Raw genomic sequence first — 12639 nt, 5'->3', positions numbered from 1 at the left:
TCAAAGCTGTGGTATATATTTTTACCTTAAATATACTTATGTTTTAAATACTGAATTTACGTTTTTTTAATGTTCCGTAATATGTAATTATAAATTAATCTTAGCGCCATCTACACGATAATTGTGAAAGTATCCGAAGTAAGAAATTAATATTTCATCAATAGAACGTCAAAATGATTAGCAAAATCTTAAAAAAATCTGTTATAATTTAATTACTTTTTAGCGTTGTAAATATTAAGCGATAACAATTAAATAATAAATTTAAAAATTACCGGTGAAAGTTGAATTAGTAATCCGCCAGGAGCGACACCAGCGAAGCTCAGAGCGAATACGCTCTGAGCTTCGCTGGTGTCGCTCCTAGCGAATTACTAATGCAACTTTCACCGGTAATTTTTAAATTTATTATTTAATTGTTATCGCTTAATATTTACAACGCAAAAAAGTAATTAAATTGTAATCGATTTTTTTAAGATTTTGCTAATCATTTTGACGTTTTATTGATGAAATATTAATTTCTTACTTCGGATACTTTCACAATTATCGTGTAGATGGCGCTAAGATTAATAGATTAATTTATAATTGCATATTACGAAACATTAAAAAAACTTCAATTCAGTATTTAAAACGTAAGTATATTTAAGGTAAAAATATATACCACAGCTTTGACCAGCTAATATTTTTTATAATAATTAATGTGTTTAATTTTAATTTTAAATTAATCACTTTGACATTTATGTCAAATTTCCAGTAAACGTTTACAGACTTGTCACTACTGGCGCTCGCGAATTTTTAAATATCCCCTCTACGTACGAGCTCACAGCGTATAGGTTTTTAAATGAAATTTATCGTATTACATAGTTAAGTAGTCATAGCAGGGCAGCTTTATCCATTAGGCAATATAGGCAGTTGCCTAGGGCGGCACATTATGAGAGGGCGGCTCAAATACTGTATAAAAAATATTTGTATATAAAAATTATGGATCTGGGTTCTGTCATTAAAGAGTGTGAAGCTCTTTCAAATTACTTTGCCGCAAGGAAGTCAAAATATTGTGCTCAAATAAAACATATAAAGAAATAGGAAAGAAAAAAAAAAATTCAATTTGACGAGGAGGCCGATGATGAACTAAACTTTTCAGCTAGTGATGAGATCAAAATCCACACATTCTATATTATAATCGACACACTGATAAGACACCTGAATAGACATCTGGAATCTTATCGACTGATTTATCAACGTTCTCGTGTTATTAACAGATTTGCCAAAATTAAGCAATGAAGAAATTATTAAAGAAGCTGAAAATCTGATACAAAATAAAGACGACCAAGGTACATCATTCATACATGAATGCATTTACTTAAAGGGCCATTTGGATATCACAATAAAATCACCAATTGACATAAGAAGAGTTAGTGCAGTCACTAAATGTGGATATGAGCTATTACCTCCGATTTCGTTGAACCTCCATCGATTTGCACGAAAATTGCTTTGTGGTTAGAGGATATCTCAAGGAACAAAGGTGACATGGTGTCAACTTGCGCTTTTACCCTAGGGGTGAATGCTACCTCTTCTCGGGGGTGAAAATTATTTTATTAAAAATATCCCCAAAATTAGATAGTGCGACAAATTCTAAGCAAAATTTGTCACATAAAGTTATTAAAATAACTTTTTGTTTTATGAAAGATCCAAGATTTTAAATTTTCGTGAGAAAAATGCATGTTTTTAACCAATTTTTCATAAAAAACTCAAAAACTATAAAATTTTACCAAAAAGTTATTACCAAAATTGAAGCTAATAAAAAATGAAATAAACTCCTTACTGGAAAAACCTTTTAATGTTAACTAAAAGTGAGTTATAATAGGTAATTCAAAGTATAATTTTTTCGGCGAGTACCCAAATCTAAGTACCTATTCAAGCTTAAATAACGATAAAATGATGCATTTTATAACATAACCTTATTAAACATTTGTCAAAGTACTTAGAAATATCTATAAAATGAGCCCCCGAACAATTTGATAGCATTAAAATTTATGCACCAAATGTTTTTCAAAATTGATCTTTTAAAAACTTTTACAAAAAAGTTATTGTTTTTTTTTAATAACTCCGTTAATTTTTACGATATCAGGTTTGCCTAAATAACTCTTTTGAAAGTTAATGTTAATGGCTATTAAACCACGTTGAATTTAATCTTTTAAACCACCTACTTTTTTAAAAATAAAAGGTTGAATGGCCCCGGTTACATGGTTCTCGCAGCAAAATTTAAGCTTTAAACGATTCTATCTCGGTTATTTTTTACCCTACAGAAATGGTAATAAGGTAAAATATTTGATACAGGAAAAACTAAAATTTGGTTATACATATATAACTTTTTACGCATATTGAGTATTTTTAGATTATATCTTTGTTTCAAAAATATAAATTCCAAACCGGTCAAAATTGTTGAAATAATTATATTTTACAGGTATATTTTATAAAATGCATTATTTTACCGTTATGTACCTTAAATATGTACCTACTTAGATTTGCGTACCTACTCGTCGAAAAAAAATATACATTCAATTACCCATAAGTCACTTTGAATTAACATTAGTTTAGTTCTTTAAGGGAGGAGTGTATTTAGATTTTTATTATCTTTAATTTTGGTAATAATAACTTTTTTGTAAACGCTTATAGTTTTTGAGTAATACGTGAAAAACAGCTTCAAAACATGCATTTTTACGAAAAAATAAAATTTTTGATCTTTAATAACTCAAAAAGTATTGATTTATATTTATAACTTTATATAACAAATTTTGCTTAGAATTTGTGTCTCTATCGATTTATGGTATTATCTAAAAAATAATAACTTTCACCCCTCAGAAGGGGTGGCATCCACCACCACGGTAAAAGCGCAAGTTGGCATCATGTCACCTTTGTTCCTTGAGGTATCCTCTAACTACTCACCAATTTTCATGAATATCGATAGAGGTTCAACGAAATCGGATGTGAAAACCTTCAATGACTGCACTTAGTGGATTGAAAGATATTTTCCCTAATTTTGACATTGCTTTGCACATTTATTTGTGCATCCCAGTTGCCAACGTGTCCGCTGAGAGGTCATTTTCGGAAATTTCAAGAATTAAAAATAATTTCCCATCAAGTATGACGCAAGAACGTGTAAACAATTTGTCGATTTTGTTAAGAAAACAATTTTTTTTGAAGTCTTTTTGAAAAGAATTCTCGGATGTGATCAAACTGCAGTGACGATTTTTTTGTTATAGGTATATAAACACCGTAGTTTAAATCCATTTTTAGTGTATTCTTATTTAAATAAAAATTTCTGCAATTTTTTTCGCAAAAGTGGTAGGTACATGTTTGAAGGGCGGCTACTAGAGAATTGCCTAGGGCGTCAATTGACCTAAACGTGGCCCTGAATCATAGCAAACATAAAAAGCTGTAAAGTAAAATATTAAAAATCCACATGTAAAAAATTTTCCTGTAGTTGGCTGTATACCATGTAATACAAAAAAACAGTAAAATCCTGTATAAAAGGTATATTTAAAAAACCCTCAAAACCTTTTTTTTAATATTAAAGTACATACATTGCATACTTTCCCAAACATTCGGGCATTGTATAGTGAAATTTGATAATATATTTATAGTCTGGGCTGATTATTGGAGAACAGGCCATTTTTGGGAAAAGTTATTTACCAGCAGTTTTATTGCTGGAATCGAATCTTATGATTGTATATATTAATAATATAGATATGCAAAGTCCGCAGATAGTGTGCTACTTTTTTTATAAACAAAATGGTGCCCGAAAATCGTGTTTTTTTCAATTTTTGCTCTATAACTCCAAAGATTTTAACTTTACAACCAAAAACACCCAAATAAAAATTCACCGCAATTAAATTCTGCATAGAGACGTGTTTTTCCGATTTACTTTGACGAAAACTTTCCCCGGAAAAAGCGGGTTTTTCCAACAAAATCTTGAATTTTCAACTAAACTTTTAGATAAGTAGTTGTTAACAAATAATTAAATAACTTGGTAACGTAAAAGCCCTTTCCGTATGTATTATAATTCCAGAAGCCGATGGAAGTTGAATGAACAGTTTAGCAACAATTGAAATGTTATTTAAAAATTTACGGTCGCTATAATAACGACAATAATTAAAATACTTAAGAATAACTATGATTTTTTCATAAAAAGACACTATACCTATCTAATGTACTTTACAGAATTGAAATTGGACTATTTAAGCGGCCTCAGAAATATTTTAAAATTATAAACAATTTTTTGGCTTATAAACAAATAGAATATCTCGGGAAATTTTAAACTAAATTAAATTATGAAAACGGTACTCGAAAGACAGTGGCAGGACGCTTCTTCTAAAAGAAAAAACGTTTAATTATGACTAGTGGTTCCTGAGATACGAGCGATCAAAGTTGACCGAAATTTACGGCAAAGATATAAACAATAGGATCATAATTTTCAAACCATCACCTTTTTATTTTTGTCCTCTTTCCTCTCACCAATCTTCATATCTTTAAAATCCTCATAACATATATTATTATAATAAAAACTATCGATAATACGTGTGAAAATTGCCAAAAATAGCAAAATTCCAATCAAAAATTAGGTTGGAGAAAATGTAACCCTCAAAGTTCAAAATCGGTATACGTTAAAAAAAAATGCATTTTATCGGCTTCCCATGGAGCAATTTCCTTCATTCTTTTTTTGTTCCCAAGTAACTCGAGTAGAGCCATCGAACTAACGCATTATTAAATGTCAAACTTGCTTTTGTTTTGTTATAATAAATTAATTGATTTATTATAACACAATATTTTAATTTGTTTAAATAAAAATTGTTTAAATAATTATACAGCTTTCAAATGAGAATATTTATGTTTTTATCTTTAAAAGGTAGACTTTAGTACACAGTTTATCTAAAAAAAAGCCTACAACTGGAAAAAATATGTAATTTTCTGTTCTTATAAATAAATTAATCTATTATAACAAAACAAACGCAAGTTTGACATTTAATAATGCGTTAGTTCGATGGCTCTACTCGAGTCATTAGGGAACAAAAAAAGAATGAAGGAAATTGCTCCATAGGAAGACGAGAAAATGCATTTTGTTAACGTATACCGATTTTGAACTTTGAGGGTTACATTTTCTCCAACCTAATTTTTGATTGGGGTTTTGCTATTTTTGGCAATTTTCACACGTATTATCGATAGTTTTTATTATAGTAATATATGTTATGAGGATTTTATAGATATGAAAATTGGTGTGGAGAAAGAGGACAAAAACAGAAAGGCGATGGTTTGAAAATTATGATCCTATTGTTTATATCTTTGCCGTAAATTCCGGTCAAATTTGACCGGTTGTATCTGAGGAACCGCTCATCATAATTAAACGTTTTTTCTTTTAAAAGAAGAGCCGTGCCTCTGTCTTTCGAGTACCGTTTTCGCTATTTAATTTAGTGTAATATTTCCCGAGATATTCTATTTGTTTATAAACCAAAAAATTTTTTATAATTTTAAAATATTCCTGAGGCCGCTTAAATAGTCCTGTTTCAATTCTGTAAAATACATCAGATAGGTCTAGTGTTTTTTATAAAAAAATCATAGCTATTCTTATGTGTCATAATTATTGTCGTTAGTATAGCGACCGTAAATTTTTAATTAATATTTTAATTGTTGCTAAACTGTTCATTCAATTTCCATAGACTTCTGGAGTTATAATGTATACGGAAAGGGCTTTTACGTTACCAAGTTATTTAATTATTGATTAACAACTACTTATCTAAAAGTTTAGTTGAAAATTAAAGATTTTGTTAGAAAAACCCGCTTTTTCCGGGAAAAGTTTTCGTCGAAGTAAATCGGAAAAACACGTCTCTATGCAGAATTTAATTGCGGTGAATTTTTATTTGAGTATTTTTTGTCTAAAGTTAAAATCTTTGGAGTTATAGAGCAAAAATTGAAAAAAGCACGATTTTCGGGCGCCATTTTGCTTATAAAAAAAGTAACAGTAGTAAAAAAAGTAATAACATTGCTGGTAAATATCTTTTCCTTGTATTTTGCTAATTAGCCCAGAGTATTACTTAATTTTACATTAAACTATTTTAAATATTAATATTCTGGCAAATATTTGTATAAATATTGATGTTTATATAAATATAAATATTCTGACAACTGTCAGTGTCAGATTTAACTAAAATGTCATGTAATGATTTGCGACATTCTTAAAATCCTATATCACGTCAAAACTAATGACGCACGAAAAAAAGGGTTTGGGACGGAGTATATAAAAGAAGTAACATGTAGAGTTTTGGCCTATGGAAACAGAAAGATATGGCAATGTAAGGTAGTACTGGGTGAAAGCAAAAAAGTTTGCCTATAATAGATTACTAATATATTTTACAATTTATCTTACCAGAACTATTACTCCGTTGTATAATGGTACGTTGTAGGAAGTCATTTTCTTGTGAAGAGCTTATTGAAACTAAATTCATTCCATTTTGTCTGCAGAATTGTTCTGATCTAAAAAAGTTGCCCTGTAACAATAAGTATTATTATCAAATCGGTAGTAAGGATCCATCATTTTTTATTAAGAAAATATAAATTATTTAAAAAACGATAATATCAACTAAAATAATAATTTATATTATAAAATCCTTATATTAGCTGATATTAAGAGGAGGGAACGAATAATTAACAGGTGGTACCATAGATCACCGAGCCTGTACTCGTATAAGCAATTTCCAATTTACTGACAAAAGCTAATAAGTGGTAGAGCACTCTTTTGTCCTGGGGTCAAGAAATCGTCCATGAATGCGGTTATATACAGATAGAGGACCCCTTCAAAATCACCATGAAATTGTCACTTCAATTATTGCAAGACGTTAATAATCATGGAAGCGCTGGTCAGCATTCCACAGGACAGGAGAGTTGGGCAGGTAAAGTTCTTCTTCTTTTAGTACAATAAAGTGTTACTTTACTGCCCCGAATTAGTACAATAATGAATTACTTTAGTGACGGTTGGAGATAAAAATATATGTAACCTATTTTATAGCATTCTCGGATGGAATGTCCTTACTCCATCATATATAAGCATAAAATATAACATTGTAATTAAACATTCTCTTCATTAAAATAAAAATATAAAAATATGTTTATATTTTTAAAAGCTCTTTAATAACCTGATCTTAACGAACTACATATAGGGTCTAATAGTTATTATGAATATTACAAGGTTAAATTTTGAAATTATACAGCATGAAAACCTCTTATAGAATAAAATTGTTTGTGTCCTTATTTTTAGACCAGGGCATTTAGCCCAAAATAAATAATTTTTTAAATACAGCACCTAGAGACTTGCAGTTTTTTGCATTATGTTCAGGATGACGTCAGGAAAAAAGTCTACTATTCAAAAATGGGTGGAAATGCATAACTGCACTGTAAAGTGCATAAAATGCATCCAAAATTGCATAAATATAAAAATAAAGTCAAAATCAGTATACTAAGGAACAAAATTTATTATCTGGGGGGTTTTTGGGGTCACTGAATACGATTACGCCATCAGAACTGACCTCTGGATCACCTGGTGCTCAAGGTCATGGCAAGAGACGTCATCCTCTGGAGTTTCGATGATTTTCGGCATTAAATCGATGCAAATGGATTACTCACGGGTTTAAGGGGTCGCTAAATACGAATATGCCATCAGAATTGACCTCCGGAGTACCTGGTACCCAGGGTCGCTACTAAGGCACGTCATCTTCTGGAGTTTCGAGGGATTTCGGCACTAAATTGATGCAACTGGACTATTCAGGGGGTTTTTGAGGTGGTTAAACACGAATATGCCATCAGAACAGACCACCGGATCACCTGGTGCTCAAGGTCACTGCAACAATGGACGTCATCTTCTGGATTTTCGAGGGTTTTCGGCTTAAAATAGATGCAAATGATTTACTCGGGGGGTTTTTGAGGTCGCCAAACACGAATATGCCATTAGAACAGACCCATGGGGCACCTGGTGACCATGGTCACTGCAAGGGACTGACTGTGCTATTCAATTTTCTTACTTATATATATATATATATATATATATATATATATATATATATATATATATATATATATATATATATATATATATATATATAATTTATATAAATTTTATTTATATCTGACAATATTTTTTTTATTTATTTCCAGATCTATTTACTATATTCTATTAAGACAATGTTATTATGCGTTGGCGTTATAATTGATCATCATAATCACTAGATATTCCAGAATCCTTCATCTTAGTCATACTTGTGTTCACCAACCCCAAAAACCCAAAAGTAATTTGTTTGTATGAGTTTGGTACCGAAAACTCACGCAACTTCAGAAGATGCCTTGGGCACCGGGTTCTCCAGTGTGTGTTCTAACGGCGTATTCGTATTCAGCAACCCCAAAAAGCCACTAGAAATCCGTTTGAATTCATTTAGTACCGAAAACTTTCGAACTCAAGAAGATGGCGTGCCCTAGGTACCAGCTGGTCCGGTGTCTGCTCTGATCGCATATTCGTGTTCAGCAACCCCAAAAACCTATAAGTAATCGGTTTGCGTCAATATAGTACCGAAAAACCTCGCCCAGAGGATGACGCCCCTTGCAGTGACCGCAGGTACCAGGTGCTACGATGGTCTGTTTTGATCGCATGTTCATGTTTAACGACTTTAAAAAACCCCGAGTAATCAATTTTCATCAATTTAATGCTTCAGAATTCAAAACTTCAGAAGATGACGTCTATTGCAGTGACCTTGGGCACCAGGTGCACAAGGTGTCGATTCTGATGGCATATTCGTGTTTAGCAACCTCAAAAACCCTCCAGTAATCCATTTGCGTCAATTAAATGCCGAAAATCTTCGAAACTCCAGAAGATGACGTATCCTAGTAGCGATCCTCGGCACCAGGTACTCCGGAGCTCAGTTTTGATGACATATTCGTGTTTACCGACCCCAAAAAACCAGTGAGTAATCCGTTTACATCAATTTATTGCCGCAAACACTCGAAACTCCAAAAGATTACGTGCCTTAGTAGCGATCTTGGGCACAAGGTCCTCCTGAGTTCAATTCTGATCGCATATTGGTGTTTAGCCACTCCAAAAACCCGTAACTAATCCATTTGCATTAATTTAATACCGAAAGCCCTCGAAACTCCAGAAGATGACGTCCCTTGCAGTGACATTGCGCACCAGGTAATCCGGTGGTCTATTCTGATGGTATATTCGTGTTTAGCGACCTCAAAAACCCCCCGAGTAATCCGTTTCCACCAATTTGATACCGAAAACCCTCGAAACCCCAGAAGATGTGACCTTGGGCACCAGGTGATCCAGTGGTCTGTTCTGATGGCAGACTCGTGTTTAACCACCTTAAAAACCCCCGAATAGTCCAGTTGCATCAATTTAGTGCCGAAATCCCTTGAAACCCTTGAAGAAGATGACGTGCCTTAGTAGCGACTCTGGGCACCAGGTACTCCGGAGGTCGATTCTGATGGCATATTCGTACTTAGCGACCCCTAAAACCGGCGAGTAACGCGTTTGCATCGATTTAATGCCAAAAACCATCGAAACTCCAGAAGATGACGTCTCTTACAGTGACCTTAAGCACCAGGTGATCCGGAGGTCAGTTCTGATGGTGTAATCGTATTCAGTGACCCCAAAAACCCCCCAAATAATAAATTTTTTTCCTTAGTATACTGATTTTGACTTTATTTTTGTATTTATGCAATTTTGGATGCATTTTATGCACTTTACAGTGCAATTATGCATTTCCACCCATTTTTGAATAGTAGACTTTTTTCCTGGCGTCATCCTGAACGCAATGCAAAAAACTGCAGGTATCTAGGTGCTGTATTTAAAAAATTATTTATTCGGGTGTTTTTAGTGCTAAATGGCCTGGTCTATTTAGAAAGTTATAAAATACGCTGGTACGTGCCAGTTAAATTTAAATTTGGCTTTTTCAATATAAACTTAAATGTACAGGATGATTCACGGAAGTCTAGCATAGTCCATTGTCTTCTTTTTTGACGGAACACCCTGTATATTTTTATGTTTTTAAATGCTCCTTAGTAACCTAATCTTAACAAACTAGGGTCTATTGTGAATAATACAAGATGAAATTTTGAAATTATGTATAATTTTCGTCAAGACATTAAATTATGACAAGAAATTAAAAACAATACATACATCAGTCTGTATTGTAAGACATACATCATCAATCTGTCAAACAATATCTTGGTGGTTAGCATGTACATTGCACGTAAATACTGATGATGACTGGTAAACCAGTCGAAAACTAGTTATGTTGTGATTTTGATGTGCCCCTTTTGAGGGATTTTAAATATACCTTTTATACAGGATTTTACTGTTTTTTGTATTATATGGTATACAGCCAACTACAGGAAAACTTTTTCCTCGTGAATTTTTATACATCAATATATTGATACTTACTTTAGAAAATTGAAGCCTGTATTTAGCTAATTAAAAAATGCTATGATTTAAGAAGTGACATATTATTAATTTCAAAATTGCACTTTGTATTATTCAAAATAGACCCTACATAATATACTTTTTTGAGATCAGATTGTTTGGTAGCTTGTAAAAACATAATATGTATGCTATACATATGTATGTATAGTAGATAATGGAATATGCTAGACTTGCGCGAATCACCCTGTACGTTTAGATTTTTATTTAAAAAGCATACATTTGAATTTAAATTTTCTCCCACCTCTGTGGCTCAGTGGTAAGAGAACCTATCTTTGGATCCAAGGGTTGTGAGTTAGATTTTCTGCTGGGTTGAAAAATTAATAAATTAAGTTAATTACAATAATAAGCGTCTCTTTGTAAGGACGATGAAGTCGACTTTACTAAGTTACAAGACATTTACTTAACACACACACTACAAATTACAGTATCTGATTGCTAAATCAACCCTACCATGCCAATGGCCATTAGTTGTCGAGGTCTTTATGCTAAATAAAAAATAAATTCATTTGACGTATCGCAACGTTTTTAATAATTTTGTAAAATCAGCCCACAAACAATTTTATTTCTTAAGTGGTTTCTACACTTTCAAATTTCAAAACTTTACCCTCTACTGTTCATATTAGAGCCTACATTCGTTGAGCTTAGGCTATTAAGCAGCTTTTAAAAATATAAGAATATACAGGGTATTCCATTAAAGATAAATTTTATCTACTATGTTAGACTTTCGTGAATCCCCCTGAACATTTAAAGTTATATTTAAAAATCACATTTATAGTATATAAAAAAGCATGTGTGTGTACTTTGTACGCACGTAAGAAGTTATACTTCTATTATATGATTTCTTAAAAATAAATGTACTTTAAACAGTTTGTTTTAATTTTTTTTAAACACCAAACTAATTGTGTGCTTACCGCTTTCAAAAAAATTAAAAAAAGTATAGGATTGCTCCGGATTCGAACTCAAGACCTCTCGATCTCTGGCCGAATGCTATACCAAATACGCTACGAGGACTGTGTCTGTATCGGTTCGGACGTACCTAATGACAATTCACGGTAACAAACAGACAAGGTGAAGTGTAATAAATATACAATAAAATGTTTTAATAATACTCATCTTACTCCTGAGGAAGACAAATCCAAAGACACAAAAATTATAATAAATATATTTACTAAAAACACTAATATATTCTTTTCACACCTTTTCTTGCACGGATATATTTATACATAACTTGAAAGATAGGAATTTAACGCCATACTGTCTGTGTGCGCATGCGCACAGTATTATGAAATTTTACTCTCAATCGCGCCTAAAGAAGTATAACTTCAAAAATCAAGGGGTCTCAACGGTTTTTATAAATTTTTAAGGGGGAAACCAATAAGTTTATTCAATAAGTGGTTTTCACTCTCTATAATACTGGACTCCCACAGACTAGCTCAAGTATATGTTTTTTAATTCAAATGTTCAGAAAATCGATTAATTATATTTCCCTGAGAATACTTAACAACAAAATTAAGCGCAAATGCAAAGTAGATCTCGAAGAAACCCAATGTGGTTTTAGAAGTGCTATACAGGGTGATTGATTAGTAGGGTAAAGCTCAATAGCTCCGCTATAGTAAAACATAGCAATAAAAGTTAATAACCAAAATTTTAGCCACCTTTGAGCTTTGAGATTACAAAATTAGAATGTTACAGGGTGTTCGGTAACAGAGTGGCAGACCAAATTTATGTTTTTTGAATGAAACACCCTATATTTTATTGTAAATTCGAAATCCTGTTAACTTCTCCATCACAAAAATATAAAGGTTTGTTATGTTATACAGGGTCTTTACAAAGTTATAACCAATTATATATGAAAATCTTAACAAGTTCAACTCCCTGTATAAATAAAAATAAGCAAAAGAGCAATGGTTTATGAATGCCCTATTTTTTAACGTATTGTCAAAATTTTCAAGAATGGTCGACATTGCTAATTTTCTTTATATCAAATACAGGGTGAGTCAAAACGCAAGTACATTATTTAATCAGTAATTTTAAATGGAACACCCTGTATTTTATACCACTATTGAAAAGTACCATTACCGTACTTTAATTTTTAGATAACATTCCCCATGTCTAAATTTATT

General features: G+C 31.9%; 1 protein-coding gene across 1 annotated transcript in view; it reads right to left on the bottom strand.

Annotated features, from left to right (window-relative positions):
• Positions 1-12639, bottom strand: part of LOC126887903 (snaclec alboaggregin-D subunit beta-like) — a 77440-nt gene that overhangs the window by 14794 nt on the left and 50007 nt on the right. The window contains exon 3 of the mRNA XM_050655801.1: positions 6416-6536. Within this exon, the coding sequence (XP_050511758.1) occupies positions 6416-6536 (121 nt within the window). The remainder of the gene's footprint in view (positions 1-6415; positions 6537-12639) is intronic.

Source organism: Diabrotica virgifera, chromosome 7 (genome assembly GCF_917563875.1).
Source record: "Diabrotica virgifera virgifera chromosome 7, PGI_DIABVI_V3a".
NCBI classification, from domain to species: domain Eukaryota; kingdom Metazoa; phylum Arthropoda; class Insecta; order Coleoptera; family Chrysomelidae; genus Diabrotica; species Diabrotica virgifera.
The sequence above is the reverse complement of the archived record's forward strand: the minus strand, read 5'-3'. Positions and strand labels throughout refer to the sequence as shown.